Source organism: Carica papaya, chromosome 4, assembly GCF_054855325.1.
Source record: "Carica papaya isolate Zhongbai chromosome 4, ASM5485532v1, whole genome shotgun sequence".
NCBI classification, from domain to species: domain Eukaryota; kingdom Viridiplantae; phylum Streptophyta; class Magnoliopsida; order Brassicales; family Caricaceae; genus Carica; species Carica papaya.
This window is the reverse complement of record NC_142312.1, coordinates 29,180,078-29,204,483: the sequence shown is the minus strand read 5'-3', so window position 1 is coordinate 29,204,483 and position 24,406 is coordinate 29,180,078. Positions and strand designations below refer to the sequence as shown.

Below are 24,406 nucleotides of genomic sequence, written 5' to 3'. Positions count from 1 at the left end.
TATTATTCACTCCAACCCAACAAAATGGCCATCTTTGTTTAATCAAATAATGTAATTGGATTTGATTGTGTTTAGGTTTACGAGAAAATAATACTAAAAATAAGATTAGTTAGTAAATAAAATGATTGAGTTATATAAAATCGAATATTCTTTAAATCTAACAATACTTGAAAAAAAAAATTTAATTATAAACTTGTTTCGGTTAGATTTGAATTCGTATTTTATAGAGACCGATAAGATTCGAATATGATAAAACTTGTTCCGGACCACTCTAACATTTATATTCATACACTAATTAAATATAAAAAAATTATAATTATTGGTATACTTTTGTTTCACTAGAGTTATGATTTTAAATTAAAAATTAAAACTTTTTCCCTTTAAAACATTTACTAAATTGTATCTAATAATCACATGTAACAAGTTATTATCATGTATTTTGCATTTCTTTTACAAGTAATTATTGCTTGTAAATCAATTATTTTTATTGTGTTTGTATTTATCTTAAACTTTTTTAAGTTAAATTTCAAGAAATTAAATAATATGTAGTTTAAAACAATTAAAACTAAAATAAGTTACAACATATATTTATTTTGCTTCATTTAATTTACAAATCAATGGATTTTTAAGGTAAGATAAAAAGGCTATAAAACTATTTCTTTTTTTTTTATCCTTATGTGTCATAAAAAGTATATTTTATATTTTTTGTCAATTAATTTTTTTGTTGTTTTAAAGTAAGAATGAATAAGATAGAAACTTTAGCTTATGATATTTTATTTAAAATATAAAGTGTTTCATCAACCAATTTTATGTAATTGTTATGACAAATGAATTTGGTTTCTATCATAAAAATCATATCTATCTTTGTAGCAGCCCCAGAAATTCATAATGGAATTTATATTATAAATATCAAATGCGGAAGCGAAGTCAAAATTTGAATAACATCCCTTATACTGAAACCAAAACGTGCTCACAAAATATAAAAGATTAAACTACCTAAAGGAGAAACTCAAAAGTAAAGCTATGAGTATGACTATGGAGTCTCTGGGCATCCCTTTCGTCGTCCTCCTGCGGAACGGGCTCGGGAACCATGTCTTCCTGATCTGAAATGATTAAATAAGGAATGAGCTACACTAGCCCAGTAAGGACATCACGATATCTCACCATCACGGATGTAAAGGTGGGTAGAAAACACAAAAGACCAATGGAGCATGATTTACGACAAATCCTTTTATTAATAATAAAACCTTTACCATCCACTTACCTCGGTGGAATTTATAAAACAATATACGAAAGCAATGACATTATCATAATCATAGAATCATATATATATAAACTGTATAACATAATACCTATCACACTTTTCGTAATTCAATCATTATACAACATATCTTTTCCTCATTTACCAGCCTACTAGTATCTGTGGGGGTCCATAGGGGTCCCGCTACCCGTTAACCTTTAACATTCGTCATCAGATTCCAGGGCCGTCCCCATACCCCGTCCGGTATGGGCGCCAAAATCATAAACCTCAATACCCCGTCCGGTATGAGGGTGAAACGGGTCGTCCCCATACCCCGTCCGGTATGGGCGCCAAAACCATAAACCTCAATACCCCGTCCGGTATGAGGGTGAAACGGGCCGTCCCCATACCCCGTCCGGTATGGGCGCCAAAACACATAAGATCTCCATACCCCGTCCGGTATGGGAGACCACAATCCCGGTAGGGTTCCCTACGGACCCGGTCCGTCCACCATCTCCCAGGATATCTAGTCAGGCTGAACACATTATACAATTTCCATTTACATAATCTTTCATTCTCCTTTTCCCTCAGTCAGCATTATCAATCACATACAAACAAGCAAAACGATAATTTATGCCAAACAGACAACATACAACATCAATATCCCTGTCATTTAATCTATAATCAATAAAACAGTAAAATATGCACACGAAACTATAAAATGAAAACATCGAACCTCATGCTGCATTTAAAACTATAAAACATGACAAATAACAGTTAACCGACAAACACACTAGACTCGGGCTACATTAGCGACCTTAAGCAATTTCACACATTCGTTGATTCATGAAATACCGTTTTATCATTTATTGGACTTTAAAACCGTGATAGGAAATAGGGTGAGGGGTCCTTACTCGTTTCGGGGTCCGAACACGGCTTCACAGTGCGCTTGCAGGCTGTCCCTAATTTTCCCTGAATTTTCCTCGGGGAACTGAAACGCACTACTGGTACCTGCACGTGTTCCAAAAAAATCCCAAATTAGGCCCAGGGCCCCTTTCGGCCCTAATCGCAACTCCGGCACGGCGGCTTCGCCGTGCTCCGGCGACGGTGCCGCCGCTGGCAGCGGCGATTCGCCTCGGGTTGGCTGTTTTCGGCCGTTTCCGGCCAAATTCGGCCACACTCGCATCGGTCCCTGCGAGAAAACAACCCTAGGGCCCTCGGGGGGCAAAAAAATCACGGAAAAACGGAGCTTACCGGCGGCGGCGCTCTCGGGTGCGGCGGCTCTCCGGCGAGGTTCGTGTTTTGGTGATTCGGCTCCGGTCAACCTGTAGAGAAAAGAGTGGTGATCACGGTGATATAAAAATTGCATCAAACGGAGGCCGGGAAGGGCCTCATCGGAGGCAAAAATCGAGAAGGGCGCGGCGGCGCCGCTGGGCTTCGGCCGTGCATTCCGGCCGTTTGGCCGGGATTTTGGCTCTGATTTGGCCACAGGAGGAATCAGCGTGGAAAAACGAGTCGGGGGTACGAAATTTACCTCGATGGGCGGTAGGAAGTTCCTCCGGTGCGGCGGCGGGTGGCGGCGGCCGGCTTCTGGTTCGTCTTCTCCGGCGAGTGGCAGGCGGCTAGGGTTTGTGGTCTGGTGTGGGGGTTCTATTTATAACCCCTTGCCTTTTGATCTCAGCAGTCCATTTTGTTTTAATTTGGGCTGTCCGTTTTTGATTAAATCTGGGTCGTCCGTGCGTTGAAATCTGGGTCGTCCGTGCGTTGAAATCTGGACCGTCCGATCGCACGCTTGATCTGGACCGTCCGATCGCACCCACGCGGATCGCCAACGTGGCCCTTTTTGGCACGACGTGGCAGGTCCCGGTTGGCCGGGCCTGCTGACGTGGCTGCCGACGTGGCTTTTTTTTTTGTTTTTTTTCCTCCTCGGTCCGGGCGCTACAATCTTAACAATTATATAATTCAAATCATTTGATGTTAATAATCACGTAAAAAATTATTAAACCTAATTATAACAAAGAAAATTGATATTATTACGCCATTTATGTGAGGATTAGTATTTGGTTAATGCTAATTTGATGACTCATTATAAATATATTTATAATCAATTATGATCTAATGCATGTATATCGTAAATAATTATATATAAACTTTTTTAATGCTAGTCTCTCGTGTCTCTTCGATTTATGAAAAGTCGAAAATCTTTTAGCATGTATGGTAATTTTTTGTTATCTATTGAAGGTTTATTTCATTATAGCATGATAATAATGAATTACATTATTCATGTGATAATTTGTAATTTTATAGAAATATTTTTTATAAGTGATATATTGAAATATTATGTGAATATTTTTGTAACACCCGAAATTTATATTATTTATAATTTAAGATTTTATTCTAAATGTAATAAAATAATTTTTTTATTTTTTTATTTTAATTTAGAGTAAAAAAATGAAATAAAATTGATAGAGGATGAAATTGAAAGCAATTTTGGGGAAAAGATATAAAAATTTGAGTTATGGTAATATTTTTGAAAGAAAAATCAGAAACCAGGGGTCAAAACGTAATTTAAAAAAAATTACCACGTAAGATGTCTAGTCAGCAACCTCGACGAACCAGGACGCACCATATGGCAACAGGCACTGACGCGGTGCCACGCAGGCGATCCGCGTGCCCGCGATCGAACGGCCCAAGTTCGTTCCCGCGCGCACAGACGACCTGGATGTGCTTCCTCTCAAACACAATCAAACGGCCAAATTCAAGCGCAATTGGACGGTCCAGATGAGATCGCGATAGACGATTTAGATTGGATCGAATGAACAGTCCAGATTCACTTCCTATTTAATCGTGATCGGACGGTCCAGATCAAATACAATGGACGGCCCAGATCAAAAGCGGACATATATAAATAATTCTCATTCGCACCAAACCCTAACCCTAGCCACCAAAACCCCACGCCGGAGAAGAAAACCTGGCTGCCGGGAATGAGACCGCTGCCACCCTCCACCGCACCGGACCCTTTCCGATTGCCAAAAAAGGTAAGAATTTTTTCTTTCACTCAAAATTCAATTTTAAGCACGCTCATGGCCAAATCGGAGTAAAAAGACCAGCCAATTGGCCAAAAAATGTCGGCGAAGCCCGATGGCGCCGCTACGGGAAATTTTACAAAATGCTTTCGATGAAGCCCTTCCCGATTCTCGTTCTGTGTAATTTTTCTACCGTTATGATCACCATGTCCTTCTCTACAGATTGATCGGAGCAAAACCGACCGCAACGTGAGCTGGAAGAGCTGCCGCACTGGAGAGCCCCGTCGCTGGGGAATTTAAATTTTTTGTATTTTTTTTTTTTGCCAACCGAGGCCCTTTAACGTGTTTTCTCGGAGAGATCGATGCAGAATTGACCAAATTCAGTCGAAAATAGCCGACCCAAGGCGAATCGCTGCCGCAGGCGGCGGTGCCATCACCGGAACACGGCAGAGCCGCCGTGTCAGAATTCTGAAATTGGTCGAGTGGGCCCCGGGACTGATTTTGGGTTTGTTTGGGACATTTGTAGGTACTATTAATGCATTTTAATTCCCAAAAAAAAATTCAGAGAACTCAGGAATCGTCCGTAAGCGCAGTTAAACAGTTTAACTTTTCGGACATCAAATCGAGTAAGGATCCCTCACCATATTCTCTATCATAGAATTGAAGTTTAAATAAATAATAATATAGTATTTTGTGCGAATAGTAAATGTGCATAATTAATTACGAATTGTTAATGGAGCCAAAACTGAAAATTGATTTCTGTTGATTTATTTTACAGTTTAAAAGTATGATAGTATCTGATTTATCAATTTTATGGTTTGAGTGCATGTATTATTGCCTTATGTAACCACCGTTTACTTAGAAAATTGAGATATGATTATATTCTCTTATGCATGTTTGTTTGCTTATGTGATTATGGTTAATTTGAAAAATGAAGACTAATGAAAAACAGAAAAGTTGTATGGAAAAATGAATAGATGAGGACGGCAGCCTTACTATGATATCATGGGAGATGGTGGACGGAACGGGTACATAGGGAACCTTACCATGAACGTTGTCTCATACCGGACGGGGTATGGAGACGGCCCACTTTACCCTTATACCGGATAGGGTATTGAAATTTAATAATTTGTCATTCATACCGAACAGGGTATGGAGACGACCTGTAATTGAGATTATTAAATGAAAGGATTCGCGTGTAGCAAGGACATCCCTATACACCCTTATGGATAGTAGTAAGCTGTTGAAAAAAATGATAGTTATTGTTTAGTTTATTGACGATGTATATAGACTTATGATATGTGCTATGTTGCTGATTTTACATGAAATTATGATCTGTATGATATTAATTATCTGCATAAGTTGTTTCTATGAATCCCACTACGGTAAGTGAACAGTAAATGGTTTTATTTTTAATAATAAATATATTGGTTTAAATTAAGTACTCCATTAGTGTTTTGATTTTATACCAACATTTACTTATGTGTCGGTATTATAGTGTGATATCTTTACTGGGTTAGTGTAGCTCATCCCTTATTTAACCATTTCATATCAAGATGATCAAGTTCCAGAGCCCGATCCGCATGAGGATTGCGAATAGATGCTAGATTTCTTTATTTCCTGTTTATTTCCTTATTCTTGTGTTTCTTTCCAAAAAAAAAAATCTGTAACGTTGTTTGATACTTTAAGTTATTGGTGTAAGTAATGTAAACCCTATACATTTATTACGCTTCTGCACTTTAAATATCTTTTATTTCTTTTGAATATTTCTAGAGTCGTTATAATTTTTTTAATTAGATATGCATAGTTAGATGATATGATAGGGATTTATTTTAATGAAATAAATGATTAATTATTATTTAAAGAAAAAGAAAAAAAAAAGCTAGAATAAAAGCGATAATCTTTTATGCACAATAAGATTCACATTAAATCTACACAATCAACTAAAAATCCAACAGTTGCAACAAAAAGCTAATCCTCCTCCTCCTGACCAGCAGCATGTGCTTTCACGTTTTGCTGTTGAGTCTTAATTTTATAAATTATAGCCTCATGACCGGTTTGATTGCACTTACTGTATTTTGCATCAGGTCTTCTCCAACATTTCCACCAGCTTTTTTGCCACAGTGATGACACGGTGATAGATTTCTACCAACATTTCCACCAGCTTCCTTTGTAAAAATAACAGTAATTTTACTGTAACTTCTAATATAGTTAGTGTTTGAACTGTTAGATGATCATTTGTTTAAATATATAGAGGTTCAAATGGTTACATTTGCAGATTCTATAATACTTCAAAACAAAATTTTACCTTTTGTAACTAAAAAAATATGATTGACTTTGATTGGAGTAAATCTTGCATACAAAAGTTCTAGTTAATGTATATACACATTCTCCGCGTTTTTTACTGATTTATCTATTAACCAACTACGAAATTAGAAGAAAAAAAAAAGATAATATTCTTATCTAAATTTGACACTTATAAACCCTTGAACCGACCCAATTAAACATAGTAGGGTTATAATCAAACAAATACAACTAAATATTTTAAGAACAATCCATTTTCTTGTCCAAGGTGCAATCTTGTTCTGCACCAAGTACATCTCCACTGGGAAATATATAGCTAAAGGCCAAAAGTTCAAAGCTCCCAACACTCCCAAAACTTGATTGAAGTAAGGAAAGACCATTGCAAGTGCAGTTGTCGAGGCAACGTAGATGGTCCGAAAGCATAGGTTGAAGAGGTTCGTCTGAAAAGATGGTAACCACGGGTGCTTGATGCAATAGAACTTGTTCACAAATCCGCTTTCCGGAAATTTCTTTACAGCCCATCTTTCTATTGATGCAAATACTGGCTGACTATAAATCTGTATAGACATAAATTAAAGAGGCTGATCAGGGATATTTCCAACTTCTCTCTAAACTAAATTTCTTTTTATGACTATTTAACAATTCATTCTTACCACGTCAAGATTTACACGTGATTAAATATTAGTAGGGAATATTGGTTATTGGCAGGAAAAAGCAAAATTCTGAAAAAACTGGGATATATTATACCTGATATCCTCCAATCAAATGAACCACGATGCATATGTTAGCGAAGTCAATAAGCCAGTAAGGCTCGTAGAATCCGAATCCACTCAAGATATTCCCAGGCGTAAGGCTGCCGAAAGCTGCATATCCAAAGCATCCGCAGCATAGGTAAAAGAAGGTGGTAATAAAGATTGCAAGCACTGAAGCCTTCTTCATGACTTTGTTTTCTGGTGGAGTAGATTTCAGAGTATCCTTCAATCAAGAAAATCAACCATTATATAATTTACTTTCAGTTTTCTCTGCTGCTTTTCAATGTTGGATTACTCTGTTCCTAATTATATATATATATATATATATATATTATAGTTAAAAGTATTAGAAACTATACCTGTATCTCTAGAAGAATAATTGAATATGCATAGGCAAAAGCAATATTCCCAAGTGCTTGGAATATTAACCACAATTTGTTTGCGGTAGAAGAAGCCGGAACTCCAGTTATGCTCCCCTTAATTCTTCCATTTACTGCATTTACAAACACGAAATTTAAAAAGCAAAGAAACTGACATTACATACATAAATATTTCAAGGACATTTTTTCATGTATGTGCCAATAAAATTGAAGTCCAGAACTAAAAGATTACGAGAAAAAATTCAAAATATTATGAGAAAGAATACATAACTAATAGTTTCGATGAAGAATGACAAAAGCAAATCAAGGATGGTATTAAATGTTTAAAAAATCATCCCTCAAATGTTAAATTATTTTGCATTTTAATTATTCTAAGAACAGAGAAATTAGATTCTAGCAAACTAATTATATTTGGCTCATACGGGCATCAGGTTATTTTTATTATTAGAAAAAAATTTGAACTCAATGGTACTAACATGAGATTTTCAAAGCAACAAGTGAGATACGAGAAGGGTTGAATAGCAATGACTTTCTTTAGCTTGAGCCAACTCGATTTGTTTTCTAATCCATTATCCCAGGAAAAAAAAAATGTGATACTATATATATATATATATATATATATATATTAAAGAACTTTTGCTTCTCTTGTGTATATATCTCTGGTGAAGGAAATCATGAGGAAGATGTTGAATGACAGACTTATACTTACTTAGAACTTGTGCAAAGGCAAGTCCAAGTCCAACGAAGGAGTACGCAAAAGACATGATTGCTGCAATAACTGATACCCACTGCATGTTATGGAGATCAGGAATCTGTGACATCACAACCTGAATAAGTCCAAACACCACCATATAAACGGTGCTTCCATAAACACATGGAGCCTGATGGCCTTCTCTGTGGTAGCAATTGGCCCTTTGAATTGCTCTGCAAATACCAAAACCAACAAAAGAAACAACCATGTCAGAAACCCTTCCTCAAATCAAACCAAAAATCAACAAAGAAGTTTGAGCAGAAACATACAAAAAAGAAAGTTTGATAAGATTACAGTGTGAGCTTTTTACAAACACAGTTAATTTAATGTTAAATCAGGAGTAATGGGTTATAATAATATAAACAAAGAAACCAAAAATCATCATCTTCCATCTTCGAGCACCTCCTACTGGTTGAAGTGGTGATAACGTAGGCTATACCAAACCCATACACGCTCAGATTCAAAAAACCAGACAAACCTAAATTTTAAGAAGAAGCAAAAGAAGAAGATGAAGAAGAAGAATTTCACCCTTAAGAAAGACCCTAACAGCTTGCATGTTAGAATAGTTTCGATCCCCAGTGACAAGGTCAGGACACCTATAACAATCAGCAAGAAGGAAAGAAGAAAAGTAGGTAACGATCCCAAAACAGAGAAAAGCAACCGGCCCTCCGATCCAACGAAGCTGCGCAGTACTCCAAGCCAGCGACAGGACACCAGGGCCGAGAACAGCAGTGATGATATGAGCAATGCAACTCCATAAGGTTCCTGGTTGAGTCGATACACGTATATGTGTATGCTTCAGATTCAATGGTGAAGTGATAGGTCCCAATCAAAACAGAAAAATTAAGAACACTTTTTTTCTTAGGGTGAGAAAGAACCACACTTTGATTACTGAATTTTTTTAACCTCTATTCTTCAAAGGAAAACATGCTTAGGTATAAATTATCACTAACTGTTCCCTGCTATTCAGGAGGCATGATCTAGATAATGGAAAAGAGGAAAGAAACTGCTAAGGTCCTATTCTGCAACTACTTGGGAACTGCCATGTTTATCAGTCGTGGAGAACTGCTTGTGTCCCTTACTGTCGCACGTCCGTTATCTCGAAATATTTGGGATTAGGTGCTGGCTTCCTCGGTGAAAGTCGTGGTATATCATGAAGGAAAAACAATAAACGCTGGAACAGAGTGGTCCCAAAACTAGGTTTATATATACAATAGTTACCGTTATGGATCGTCATGGTTACCCAAGTTAGAGCAGAGACCTTTGAGTCAGATTTGAGATAGCACTGACGCCAGACTTGAACTTGAGTGGAGAGAAGATGAGTGAAGTACTGCTAATAGCGTGTGAATATACGTACATAAATATATATATATATATGTGTATTAGAAGGAAAAGTGGAAAACCAGTCTAGTCTCAGTGCATCGTTATCTCAAATCTGACTCGAAAGTCTCTGCTCTAACTTGGGTAAACATGACCATCCATCGTTCAATTAAATTAACTAACGAAAGACTACAATGACGATCGCCATCCGACCAGAACCGGTAACTATCGTATGTATAAACCTAGTTTTGGGACTACTCTGTTCCAGCGTTTGTTGTTTTTCCTTCACCATTGAAAATCTGAAGCATGTGTATCGACTCAACCAGGAACCTCGATACAAGATTATAAAGGAAGGAATTCCACTCGTACCCGGATTATTTGATTAAATTGAGTCCGACAAAACTTCTCATCTTCGTTCCGCATGACAATCCTACCAAGATTCCTAATTAATCACACATTTTTTGGGTTTTAGTTTTTAACTTTTACATTTAAACTACATCTTAGTATACATTATATTGGCATGTATATATATATATATATATATATATATATGTTGTAATACGTAGCGACAAAAATAATATCATGCTTTCCTTCTCGACTCTTGTGTGTGTATGTATACATATACGTCTCCTTGCCTTTTTGCTAAGATCAAGTATATATATATATATATATATATATATTATATATACACCAAAAGACATTTGGAAATTCGAGTACCTCCATATTAACATGTCCTTCTCCCTACTACTATTTTTAGAGATTCTCCCTTCTACTTTGGTGTCTTTTATATATATATATATATATGAAGAAATGCATGTGCACCACACGTACTGTCCATCTAATTATCCACATTCTTCCATATAAATATATATATATATATATAATATGTCAAAATTTTGTGAATAATATATTAACAAATATAAGGTCACATAAAGATTGTATTATTGACTCCAACCCAACAAAATTAACTCTCTCCTTTTTCATCAAATAATGAATTCATTCGGATTTAGTTATATCGGATTGATGAGAAAATAATACCAAACGAAAATACGTTAGTAAAATAAAATGATCGAGAGTTATATAAAGTTGAATAATCTATTAACAGCCAAAGTCACATGTTAATTAAATATAAAAAAACTTATAACTATTGCTTTATTTTATTAAATAATTTTTCCAAGAATTATAATTTTAAATTAAAAATTAAATTATATTTTTAATAATTTATAAGCATCATTTTATAATTGCAACTAGAAAGCCAAATATTGAACTTTTTTAGTATCTATACTTTTAATTTAAATTTTTTTAAAAAATAAAATAAAATTTAAACTCGTAACATTTTATTAAAAATATAAAATATTTCTATCAACTAACAAAATGTAATTATTATAACAAGTGAATTTGGATTCTATCATAAAAACCATATATATCTTAATAATTACATAATTCAAATCATGTCATGTTAATAACCACATAAAATATTATTAAACCTAATTATAACAAAGAAAATTAATATTATTAAGTCATTTATGCAAGGATTAGTATTTAATTAGCTAATTTGATGACTCATTACAAACCTAATTATAATTAATTATGATAACCAATGCATGCATATCGTAAATAATTATTTGTGCCTTTTTTTTTTAATGCTAGTCTCTCGTCTCTCTTCGATTCATAAAAAATCAAAAAACTTTTAACATGTATAGTAATTTTTTATCAAGGTTTATTTATTTCATTATGGTATGATTATAATAAATTATATTATTCACGTGATACTTTATAATATTATGTAAATATTTTTTTTACTAAATACACATAGTTATACGATACGATAGTTATAAAATAAATGATTAATTATTATTTTTTATAAAAAAAAAAAAGAGGATATATATATATACATATACCTTAGGCTTGTAGAAGCAGTAATGGTGTAAGCAATGCAACAGCCATACAAGCCCTCATCTACAAGTACCAAACACACCTTTCCAAATTTATCTCCTGAAAATTTTTTAACTCGTGGATTAATATTTCATTAAAAAAAAATCATATAATTTATAAAAATTATAAAAACAATTCTTACCTTAAATACAAGGGTATTAATTTCCTCAATAGATAGATATACCCATATATTAGATCGTCTAAATAAAAACAAAATATATACAATATATTTATTTAATTATACATTAAATTAAATATTTTAAAATGTTTTCACGAATTTTCTATTTTACTTTGGTTATTAACTCGCATGCTGTGATTCCTCTAATTCACTACTATGGATTCAATTAATTAACATAAATTATGATTTCTCTAATTAATCAAAAATTTTATGACTAATTTTCATTATTACATATATGTATATTCAAAGAATTATTGGGCTATAATTTTTATAACCCAATAAGTTTTTTCAAAAAAAAAAATTATTATTTTACTCGTTTTTTTTTTATAGAAATTTTTAGATCTGTTAAAATTTTTATAAAATGACAAAAATTATTTATGAAATTTAGAAATAACAATTGGTTATTAACTTTTTAGAAATTTAATTGTATTGATGTTAATATTTAAATATTATTTAATTATTACAATATATGAATCTTTATTAAAAACATAACATTTTGATTATAATAATCCCGGCCGATGATATGTCTATTATTCACATAACCCATGATAAGCTTAGTTAATATAAACAAAACCCTAAATCTATTTCACCGATAAAAAAACAATTAAATATATATACGTATATCCATGTGACTACGTATATTTTATATATATATATATTATATATTAGTTGTGTAAGAGTAGACGCGGGGTTACCTAGAAAGAGGTTGACGGCTTGAGTGTAGGATTTAATTCGGGTGGATCCGAGATTGGGATCCGGGTAATTGGAGCAGTCCGACAAGAGGAATGCAGAAACAAGAGTGACAGCAGCAAAAACCAACAACAAAGCCGGACCGGCGAGCCAACCCACCTGCGCTATGCACCATGCCAGAGACAGCACTCCTGCTCCTATCACCCCTGTTATTATATGTGCCGTTGCTGTCCATATTGTCCCTTCATTTTTTTTTTATATATATAAATAAAGCAAAATTTTGTTTATATAAATGAAAAAGAACCGGTGAACAATTGAAATTGTAAGAAATTTTGTTGAACCGCATCTGGAATTCACAAATGATTGATGAAGAAAAAGTGGGTACCAGTTCGTTTGGGAGCCCCGTGATGATCTGGTAATGAGGAAGAAGAGCTTCCCATCAATGGAGAAAAATCTTGACCTTCAACACCCATCCTTCTTCTTCTTCTTCTTCTTCTTCAACAGAACTTAGAATGAAGGTGGGTTTTTCTTTTATGGATTTTCTGCTGTAAATGGACTGAAAATGAAGATGAGTTCTTAGGTTTTGAGAAGCCAATTCTTCTGTTGAAGTTTGGGCGACACCAAATTTTTTTATGGCGACACCAAATTTTTTTATGGTGACACCAAGCTTTCTTTTTTCCTTTTTGAAAGGTGGGTCACCCAAGTTGAAAGGTGGGTATTTTGCTTAAACAAAAACTTACACTTCCAACTTTTTTTGTTTGTTTTCTTACCAAAAAAATTTCTTTTATGGGTTTCCACATAAAGAGTTACTTGGGTTGACCAGAATTAGGTTTTACTTTTTAATTTTATTTTGATCCCTTGCGCATTTGATTGTGATAATCTTAATATCAGTGTAATATGAGATTTGAATTTTCGTGAAGCCCTAAAAAGCTTTTTCCCCATGAATGACACCAAGAAAGTTTAATGAAGTTGGAACCTTGAGGAAGAAGAAAGGTAAAAGCCCATGCTTTCACTGTCTACAATTGTTGAAAAAAATGAAGCCAAAATCAAGTTTATTGGAGAGTCCCCCCAAAAAAAAAATAAAACACTAAAAAGGAAGGACGTTTAAAAGAATAGAAGTAAAGTTACATGAAGGAAGACAAATTTCCTTGTTCCATAAACATACAAGATATTTTCTGATCCGCAGTTAAACACAGAATCAGCAAGATACTTGTTCTACTACCTAAACCGAACAAGCATAAACAAAAGTGGGAAAAGGGAGGACAGATGATGAGCCAGAATTTTACAAATCCACCCATTAAAGAATTTCCCCGCTTCGACAACTACGGTTTCATCCCATCTTCTGCAAAATCAAAGTTATGATTGAGAGTCATCCCCGTAATATGACGAAACATTTTTCAAATAAAAAAAAAAAAAAAGGGAAACTATTGAATTTTTTTAGAAATTTACCTTGAGGAGGATCTTCATGTACAAAGAAGCTTGCAGCAACAATCAAATAACAAAGAATGAGCATTAGTCCTTTGAAGTAATTAGAGGTACCTTCCTGCAAGCACAGCATGACTCAAAAATTACCCACCAAGAAATGTACCTGTACTGTAAACTAATGCTAATAAATATCCTGATAACTTCAGAAAATTTAAATGGTTTCTTGCAAAGCATATGCAGTCCACATCACCCACAATTTTAGTCACCAAAGATTTCATTCTTTTCCTTTCCTAAGATAACTGCTTAATTAGTATTTCTCAACAAAAGCACTAGTTACTTATTTTTTTTGTTTGAATTTTATGTACTAACCTGCAGAAAGAAAGCTACAACTATGACGGTAATAAACAGAGTTGCTGTCTCGAAAAGCTGAAAGTTTAGGTCCATAGGTACACCCATCATCCATCCAATAACCACACAAAAGGGTACCTGCAGAATGACAATAACAAAAATTATAGAGAGAACAAACAAAAAGAGAATGCAACAAAATGCTTTCTTTCAGAAGACAGAAGTGGTTTTAGTTCAGAAATCAAATGACTACTGACTGTGCACGGTGGCTAAAAGAGTATCGAAATAACCAAGTTCAGCATATAGAGATTTAGTATCCACCAAGGTAGCTAGAAGACTTACGACCAATTCATTATCAGAAGAAGCAGAAGTAATAATCATACCAAGGTCATGTTTGGTTCAGACCAATTCTTGTCCAATTTCAGCTTCAATCCCATTCCAAATCAAATCAAGCCTAAGTTTAATGTTCGGTTCAAATTTGCCGCATTCTTATTCCTTTTCCAAATCAGCCCAGCCAGAATTTTTATTCCTTTTGATTAGTTGGAATCAGAATTCTTATATGTTAGAATTGTAGGCTTTTCATTATAAGGAGTCCTCTACTGTCGGCTTTGTTATTAATTTAAACTGATGATTCAAATTAACCATCAGAAGCCCACTTGACATTCGCCATACATAACTTTATATATATCCAAATATATGCATATATATTGTGCAACATGCACTTTTTAGCATGAAAAGAAACATATACATTTTATCGTATATACATGTAATACACATACATATCATAAATTCAACTATTTCCATTTAATTTCTAGGTGTGAACCAAATGCAGTGTAAAAGAGATTCAAACTACATGGACACTCAACACTGATACAGTCAGTTCATTCGAAAATGAAATGTCCTACGAAGTTCACCTGTGAAAGAAAAATGCTTTACACACATGCAATGCATTAAGAAAAATAAACATACTCTTATTTTTCATTTATATTATAATTTGTGTATATCACCATGCTTATATGGCTTGTCGTACTTGCACACTTCTAAGAATGATGATTTATTTAGTTTTAAGTTTCGATCATATTTATTTGATTTTCTATTCTGTGATATATTTTTTTTTATATCATTAAGATTCTACAACTTAATACTTAAAAAGATTAGAACTCTACATTCTAATGTCCTGTAACATTCATGTGATTAATAAAATTACCTTTAAATATTTTTCTAATACCCGTTTATCAATTAGTGCCACTATGATAAAAATATATATCACAGAAATAGAAAATCAAATAAATATGATCAAAATTTAAAACTAAATAAAGCATCATTCTTAGAAGTATAAGCCATATAATGTATAATACCTACCCCAAACATAGATATCTGTGTTGATGAACCTATTGCCACTCCCAGTGATATATCCTGCAAAGAAATGTATATTTAAGCTAAAAAAAAGTATAAAAATAGAAACCAAGAAAAAGCACATCTGAAAAGGAGCAAAGATAAAAATAAAAGAATTTCTTACAAGCTTGTCCTTCATGGCAAACATGATAGCACCTGCATGCTCTGCAGCATTTCCTACAATAGGGAGCAAGACAACGCTGATAAATGCAATCGGCATATTCCATGAAACAGATGCTCCCTACAAAAAAAAATTCAACCGGAGAGCTCAGAAACCGTAAGCAGCCCGCGTGCATGAGAAAAGTTATAAGAAATTCCGTCGATTGTAATATGATGGACGAATCTTGAAATCCATATTCTTGCTAGAATACTGCACCTGCTTTTTACAACCGATCAAGGTTAGGCCACTAAATATCACCACGAAAGTGGGTGGCAAGAAAAGGGAGTTAAATAAAATATTCCTTCTTATCTGGAACAGGATCAACTGAACATTATGCAGAGCATAGTAATTGGGTATCCATACCTGCCTCTGCTTATCAGGAATAGGATCCACCAGACATTAGCTGGTGAACAAAACATGATACAATTTCTCTGGAGTACACTATACTAATCCATGGAAGATTTTTTTATTTAAAGAAAAAAGAACATGTTTTGCGAGATTTATTAGATGTTACAGTGCTAATTTCAATATGGAAATCACCTCCATGGCATCAACTAAATAGTCGGACAGGATAGAGACCCAAGCTGTCATGATGAAAAGCCAAATCAAAGATTCCCATTTAGATATTTCCGGAACTTCATCATCATCTGCGCTCTCCTCACCCTGACCTGTTTCCTGAATGAACACCATTTACCACACAGCTGACAGGAAAATCCAGTGTAGAAACCACCAAAAGATAAAAGAAAAAAGAAGTGAAATGAGCCGAAAACAGCAACATTGATAATATTTCAGACAACATACCTCAGCGAGGGGAATGTATTGACTCCTTTGACTCTTCAACTGGAAAAAGAGATAGGCAGCATATGCTAAAAGCATTATGCAACTGCTAAATCTTGAAAGAACCAATTCTGACTCGCCCATATGCACCTCACTGTGTGTGTACTGAAGGACTGCTGGAAAAAGTAAGCCCATGACAGCCATCAGCAGCAATCCTGAATTCACAACAGCATTTGCCTGCATGCCAACTTTGCAGCTACAGCATGAAACAAACAAGATAACAAAAAGAAAATATCAAAAGAAGATAGTCAAATATTTACCTTGTTGAACACCTGATCTTTCCCATAAAATGCAAGCCCACCACAGAAGAACGCACATCCAAGCACAAGCAACATGTTTGACAAAATTGAGCCTAATAATGTTAACTGAACAACACGAATCATCCCACTTTTCAGTGCAAAAATGGATATAAGCATTTCTGTTACATTCCCAAATGTGGCATTTAGAAGACCTCCAACTGCAAATTTCATTCCAAGGAATTAAAAGGAAATAGTCAGAACATAATTTATCAACTGAAGAAACCAATGTGATATAAGCAAAAATTATGCCAGCATTTTGCATGTTTATTGCCCAGATACAAACCAGTTTTATGTGAAATATGCTTCTCCAGCCATGCTTTGGACAAAATAACATTAAAGGAAATAACTCAAATCATTTTTTTTTAAATAAGAAATGACTCAAATCATTACGAACAACAATCCCAGAGCTCCTCCAATTGAGACTATGAAACTGGGAGAAGCAGGAAACCTCAACAAACCAGCAAATTCAACATAACAATTAACCCATAAACAGTTACAGAATCACCCAAAATTTTGGTTATGGAAGACTTTACCCGTGGGACCAGTGTAGCAAGCCAACTGCCTGTTCACAGTGATAACCGAGCAAATAACAGTTAGCTTCTAAGTTACGCACAAAATCATATAATAATTTGATGGCAAGAGATAGAAATCCTTACTCGGTAGCATATCCTAAACGTTCAGCCAACGGTGTTATACCCAACAAGCTCAGAAAGAAGACCCAACCCTGAAATCCACTGTAAAGAATGAATAACAACATTCTAAAACATCAGTACACAAAGCAAGAGAAGACTATTGAACATAACAACTCACCTTATGACCAGTCAGATTGTGAACCATAATAGCTAGAGGCCCAAAAGGCATAAGTAAATTTAGTTTATTAGAGAAAATTACAGTCTTTATGCTGCCAAGTAATTTATCTACACTTCCTGGCAAAAGTCCAAAAAATGATCCCTTTTTAACTGCATTGGTCAATTTTTCCTTTTGAATGGCTGTTTCTGGGCTGAAATGGCTCTTGTGCTCAAACTCATGAACCGGTATGTCGTTCAGCGATCCCATCTGTTGCGGAGTTTAAAAACCCATTAATCTAACAATTGAAATAACAATAACACTCCTATACGCGAATCTCAAAAATATTTAAAAACACGACAGAGCAAGAGTTTACTTCGAGCTGTGATTGGGACTGGATTCCAACAAATTGTGAATTGCAGGCCATGCGCTTCTACTAACAAGGCATGAGTAATCAAAACAACAAGCGGGGTTCAGTGCAATCTACTCAACATCAACCAGCCAGGGTCCTAGAACACCAGGTAATGTCAATGAGATTAATTACGTCATAAATCTACAAGGGTTTTACAAAGATAGGGGAAAAAAAAAATCAGCTTTTAGACCATAACAAGTTAGACAAAAATTGAAAGGATTTCTGATTTAACTCCATTAAAGTGAAACCAAGTGATTCAGATAAACCTGTTTACACAAAGTGAAATACCAACACCAGAGTGCTATTAAAAGAAAACGACTAGAAATCAAAATCTATAAATACATAGAGAGTAACCGATGAAGCTTGCAGCAAAAAAAAAAAAAATGAAGCAGCAGCGCAATAAGCACAGGATCTGAGAGGGAACTGACCGTGCTATCAAATGATTCGACAAGTGAGAGACTTTTTGCAAGATCAGAAACACCCAGAAAAAGAAATATGAATTCCAGTTGAGTTTGATTGAAAATATACCCCCCACAAAGAAAAAACAACTGGGTCAACAGGAGCCTACTCTTCCAGGAACGGCGTTTACTTTGGAAGCTCCCCTCTGGTGCGTGATTTTGGTGAGAGTCTTACTGTTCTTGGAAGATTTGAAGACAATAAGGAAGACGGAGACAGTATCATCATCATCGAGTGGACAGATTTATCTGCAGAAGGTTTTGAAAACAACACACTGTACAATATTCCAAGATCTATCCGTTCTTTGATGATTTTACAAATTACAGTTGATTTTTTTTTTGAAGGGAAGAGCGTTGAAATTTGGAAGACGGGCTAGACAAGAATCCCGATCGGCTCTCTCTGTGAAGACAAAGAACTAAAAACCGTCCTTGGAATTTTACGGCGATTTGACTCTTTTCCTTGGATAAATACTGTTTGTATACAACATTGAATGTATTGTTTTTTTTCTATTTAATTAAATACAAATTTACTCTCTACAAACTTACAAATTTACCATTTTTAAATACTTTTTTTAAGTAAATTTCCAATAATTTACTTCTAAAACAAAATATATAAATCAATAAAAAAAAATTAATTCTAGCCTGCACCTAAGGAAGAAACTTTGAATAGAACTTGTGCTGCCCAAATAACCATTGTGTGTGTATATATGTATATATATATATACATGTAGATGTATATATATGAATTTTTCTTTGGAAATAAGTTTCATTTAAAACAAAATTGGTAAGGAAATTGTCAAATTAAGTTGCCATTTTTCAAATTACAACGATGTTTAGGAAGTTCCCCATTCATTTCCTCTCCATCATATTCTTCACATTTTTCAATCACCTTGACCCTTTAATTATTCCTTTCATTTTTAAAATATTATCGATGAATAAAATAATAAATTTAGTCAATTTTTGAATACTTAGAATATATGATTTAAAAAAAAAATACGAGATGAAATCCTTGTGATTAAGATTCAAAAAGTTGTAGGGTTGATGTTTTTTTTATTATAATATGATCGTAAAATATCATTCGGATATAGATTTATTAAAAAAAAATTATTATGTGGTATGAAATTAATTTACTTTTAATTAAATTATCAATTTAAAAAATTAAAACTTAAATTTTAGATTAAAATTAAAAAAAAAATTATATGGTATGAAAACTTGACCCGAATGACAACTTCCACAAATTTAAATTAAAAATTAATCACAAACCATAAACCAAGTTCTTTAAAAGTGTAAACAAAATTCTAATCTTTACAAATAAAATTATAAATAAACCAAAGTAAAAAACTATATAACCAATTTACATGTCAATAAGTATTATATAAATATTACAAGTAAACTAAAATGTAGATAATGGCATAAAACGAGATACAAATAATTCAAATCGTGTATATTATATATATATATATGTGTGTGTGTGTGTATGCATACACATATATTGATACATACATGCATGATTGAAGGGAGAATTTTGTGGCAAAGAATAAAAATGGTTGTGGTAAACACGTTATGCGCATTAGGCCTCCACTAAAATAAATAACCCCGTTGGGATAATTTTTTAATAGATACTATGATTTTGATTAATGGTATTTATATATATATATATATATATATATATGTACGTATAATATTTAATTTTCAACATTATTATAATGTGCAAAGTATGAATATGAGATATATCATACATCGCCAACATCATAATTATGTAAAGTACCATTATTAGTACCCCGTTGTGTACTCTTCTTGTTTTTTTTTCTTTATAATTTTAATTTTAATTTTATTTTAAAATGGTACATAAATTTTTTTATAAAAAAAAATTGAATTAAATTTTGAAAAATCCAACATCCCTCAAATGGTTAGAATTATCATTTTAGTTCAATCTTATATACGACTAAGATGGTGGATTTAAAATGTCAATACCCGACCAATTACATATGATGTAGTTTTTAGTTTAAATTAAAAATCATCACAAAAATATAAATTATAAATGATAAACTCCTAATCCCGGTGTATTCAACACTCTTATCTTTTAAAAATATGTCCAAGTGATATATTTTTCTTTTCTCACTGTCTCTTCATTTTGTTTTTTCTCTCTCTTATTTTGTACATTGATCGTATTGTTGAAGCCTTTGTTCGTTATACTTTAAAACACTCACTGTAACACCCAGAGTCCAAAAATTAGGTTTGGAATATTGAATTTTGTTGTTTTTCTAATAACAAAAATAAAAGAGTTTTAAATTTTATTTACGTTAAATTTTTTTTGAGAAATATGCATTTTAAACGTTTTTTAAACACTTTTTAGAAGTCATGACCAAATTATAAATAAGAGAATAGTATGTTTGAAAGAAATCTAAAAAAATGGGGCCACTTTGAAAATTAAAATAAATGAGCCACGTAACGACCACATCAATAGCACGATGAGTCAGAACGCGCCACGTGACAGATACATTGGCACAGACTCCATGCTGGAGCCATGCAGGCGATCCGCGTTCCAGGACAATCCAACGGCCCGTGCTCACTCTTGCGCGCACGAACAGTTCGCATTAATTTCCAAGATAAAGCGATCAGACGACCGCACGCATTTTCGATCGAACGACACATATCAATTTTTTGCATAAGCTTAATCGAATGGTTTACATATTGCCAATCGAACGGTCCAGATATGTTTTCTAAATATGTGCAATCAAACAGTCTCTATTACGCCATGTGGACCTGCACGGACGGTCCCGATTGAAGAATGATAGGTATTTAAATCTCTATTACCCGACTCCTTGAAACCCTAGCCGACGCACCCATTAGAGAATAAGAAGAAGGCGGCAGAAAAAGAAACTAACCACCGGAGAAAAGCCAACGCCACAGTGTCGGAACATTAAAATGCTCCAGTAAGCCCGAAATTCCTTCTCGTTCTTCCTGTTTCTTCGCCCTAGGCTGTCTAACGTGTTTTTGATGCAGGGTAACCAAAGGAAGCTACAACTCACAAGGAAGGAACGGGGGAGCTCAGCTAAACCACTGCACTAGAAAGTTAGAACCGCAGGTAAGCTTCAATTTTTCCCTCCTTTTCATCGATAGACACCTCCTAACCATGATTTTAATAGATTTTCATGGAGAATCGGCTGCCTGGTCTAATCGAAAAGGAGGACCCGTTGGAGAAGGTAAGACCAAGCGGCGGAACACAGCGGCGCCGCTATGCTGGAACCCCAACTCGACCTCCCGATGAGATTTTTGTCCTTTTTAGTTGTTTCTCACGTATTTTCATACTATTTTGATGTACATTTCAATCTTAGCAGGAAAACTCGATAAATCCAAGGACTGGGAACCGTTAAGAACTGAAATAAAAAAGGCAGTGTTTTGGACACTGACCCAAAGCAAGAATTCCTCACTCATTTTTTATGTTACAGTTAAATTGAAGCTAAACTAATAATAAATAAAAATTTTAGTTAATTGGTAGTCTTTAATTAATTAAATAAATGTTGCTAATAGAGCAAGTAACCAATCAGTCTATTCTTATTTTGAGTTTTAATTGCAGTAGTTATTTCTTCAGTCGTTTATTATATTTATCTATTCATTGTTCTACTTACTTCAATTTATTCATTTTAAATCTATAGCTAACGTGATAACGTTTTTTAATCTATGTTGTCCAGTCATTCTATTGTGTGCATATACATTTCCGTCAATATAATACATGTTTATTTCACGTACGTACTCGAAAATATGAATTGCATACTCATGTGTTGTTTGAAATATAGATATACGTGTCATTTAAGGCTAAATAGTAGATAAAAAAAATATATGCGTGAATTAATAGTGTTGAATGAAATAGGCCTACCGAGTATCATGGGAAAAAGTGTACGAACTTTGTGTATAGGGTGAACCCTACTGTGGACATTATCTTCAGTCGTACGGGACTGAGAAGTCCCATACAGAAGAAGTTGAGAATTATTTTAATTATGCTCATATCGAATGGGGTATTGAGGCAGTTGTGTGTTTTGGTGCCTATTACCAGATAGAGTATGGGACCAGCTAGTTGATTATAGAGAGACTGTTCGTGTCCACATATAGTGGGGATCTATATAAACCCCCAGCAACACCATTAAAAAAGGTAAATGATAGGGATGAATATTGTAAGAAATCAAATTTTGGCAAATAACATAAAGTTAATTGATATATGTCTTTTAGAATGTGTATTACTGATTGTTATTTTGACTCTTACCTTAATAAACGGTATTGAAAAATTTACAAGTGAGTTGAAAAAATATCAATATTTTCAGTGAAACAAAAAATGAATCCATTAGCATTCGAGTTTTATTAAGAATGAGCTTCATTGGTTGTTTTATGTTTTTTTATAATCTTTTGATTTTCTGTATCAGTGGTAAGACGTCGATATTCTTACTGAGCTAGTATAGCTTACCCCTTTATTATTAATCATTTCAAATTAGGACGACCAAAACCTGAATCTTGAACAAGCAACTAGTTAAAAGATTGTTTCATTCGCTTTGTCAGTTTCGAATAAAGGTTAATCATATATGTTTTCTCTTATACTTTTTTCATTAAAGTTTCAATGGCATTCCTATTGGATATTTTAAGTAAAATGTGTAATGAATGTAACCCTAAACTCTAATTGCTTCTTCTAAATTCTAAATTTTAATATTGTTATTTCACTATTTCTGAGTTACACACTCGAAATCTCTAGTAGGGGGTTTGAACTTTTACAATTGGAATCAGAGCTGCATTCCTTAAAACTATTCATTGCACATATAGTTAGAGTAATTTAATACAACCAAAATCTCAAACCATTATTTTGAAATATAGGTAAAAGAACATGATGAGAGGAAGGCCCATATTAAATAGAGCAGCCCCAGAGGGATTGCTTCGGGAAGATGTTGATCGGCTCTTCAAAATGCTTGAGAGACTCATTTCTGGCCAGCAGACCAGGGAGGAGAGAAAAGAGTTGTCTTATTTCCCTCCACCACTGTCACAGTATGAGCCACCTCTACACCGAAAGGATCTAGTACCCCCACAGTACAACCTAGCTCCTCCACAATACCATCCAGCATACCCACAGTACAATTCGATGTCTCCACTGTATAACCTGATACTACTATAGGGCCACCTGATAATTTAGTTCCTCTTCAGTAGGACTCAACTCTGCCTATGATGGACCCAAACCACATCGAGAGGTATAAGAGACTTAATTCATCTACTTTTGTAAGGACATTCACTTTTAAACAAGTTGAGTACTGATTAGCAAAGACAGAGAAAGTTTTTGCGACCCTTGGGGTAGTTTTTGAATAGAAGGTAGTCATTGCCACTTACATGCTCGTAGGTGAGGCATGACGTTGGTGACAACTTAAACAAACTATTCTATCCACTCCAGTCACCTGGGAATAATTTTTGGCAACCTTCAATGCCGAATATCTTCTAGAACATCTCTGATATATGAAAGAAATGGAGTTTACACATTTGGTCTTGGGAAATTTATCGGTATCAGAATATACTCGAAAATTTCTAGAGTTAGATTGGTACTCCCCTGAGAGCATGATAGATGAAGGTAGGAATGTGAGAAATTTGAATGAAGTCTTCGTCCTGAGATCCGACAACAACTATATGTCTTCAAGCTTGACACTTATTCAGTGGTCTTGGCCAAGACACAGTTAATAAAGAA

General features: G+C 34.1%; 2 protein-coding genes across 3 annotated transcripts; both read right to left on the bottom strand.

The window, feature by feature from the left end:
• Positions 1-6,584: 6,584 nt before the first annotated feature.
• On the bottom strand, positions 6,585-13,260 carry LOC110820667 (putative amino acid permease 7). The gene is made up of 7 exons (XM_022050225.2): positions 12,962-13,260; positions 12,582-12,818; positions 11,675-11,768; positions 8,412-8,626; positions 7,682-7,815; positions 7,318-7,545; positions 6,585-7,127 (listed from the first exon to the last, which is right to left on the bottom strand). The coding sequence occupies exons 1-7, from the start codon at positions 13,047-13,049 to the stop codon at positions 6,726-6,728; spliced, it is 1,398 nt and encodes a 465-aa protein (XP_021905917.1). The 5' UTR covers positions 13,050-13,260; the 3' UTR covers positions 6,585-6,725.
• A 298-nt stretch (positions 13,261-13,558) lies between these two features.
• Positions 13,559-19,141, bottom strand: LOC110820680 (vacuolar cation/proton exchanger 5-like). Of its 2 annotated transcripts, none has more exons than XM_088218814.1 (13): positions 18,664-19,141; positions 18,200-18,332; positions 17,848-18,093; positions 17,694-17,761; positions 17,571-17,599; positions 16,999-17,195; positions 16,703-16,915; positions 16,442-16,576; positions 15,866-15,982; positions 15,709-15,762; positions 14,371-14,487; positions 14,026-14,119; positions 13,559-13,918 (listed from the first exon to the last, which is right to left on the bottom strand). In XM_088218814.1, the coding sequence occupies exons 2-13, from the start codon at positions 18,248-18,250 to the stop codon at positions 13,899-13,901; spliced, it is 1,341 nt and encodes a 446-aa protein (XP_088074940.1). In that variant the 5' UTR covers positions 18,251-18,332; positions 18,664-19,141; the 3' UTR covers positions 13,559-13,898. The 2 variants fall into 2 exon arrangements, with proteins under 2 accessions (XP_088074940.1, XP_088074941.1); XM_088218815.1 differs by having other exon boundaries at positions 18,764-19,141.
• Positions 19,142-24,406: the final 5,265 nt, after the last annotated feature.

Excerpts from the sequence above, each read along its gene's own strand:
- LOC110820680 (XM_088218814.1), bottom strand. The coding sequence starts at position 18,250 with ATGGCCTGCAATTCACAATTTGTTGGAATCCAGTCCCAATCACAGCTC. Across the intron at positions 17,600-17,693 it reads CGTTTAGGATATGCTACCGA|GCAGTTGGCTTGCTACACTG; the intron begins GTAAGGATTTCT and ends CACTGTGAACAG. Across the intron at positions 15,763-15,865 it reads TTGCCATGAAGGACAAGCTT|GATATATCACTGGGAGTGGC; the intron begins GTAAGAAATTCT and ends ATTTCTTTGCAG.
- LOC110820667 (XM_022050225.2), bottom strand. The coding sequence starts at position 13,049 with ATGGGTGTTGAAGGTCAAGATTTTTCTCCATTGATGGGAAGCTCTTCT. Across the intron at positions 11,769-12,581 it reads AGCCGTCAACCTCTTTCTAG|GAGATAAATTTGGAAAGGTG; the intron begins GTAACCCCGCGT and ends AAAAATTTTCAG. Across the intron at positions 8,627-11,674 it reads ACTGCTTCTACAAGCCTAAG|AGCAATTCAAAGGGCCAATT; the intron begins GTATATGTATAT and ends TGGTATTTGCAG.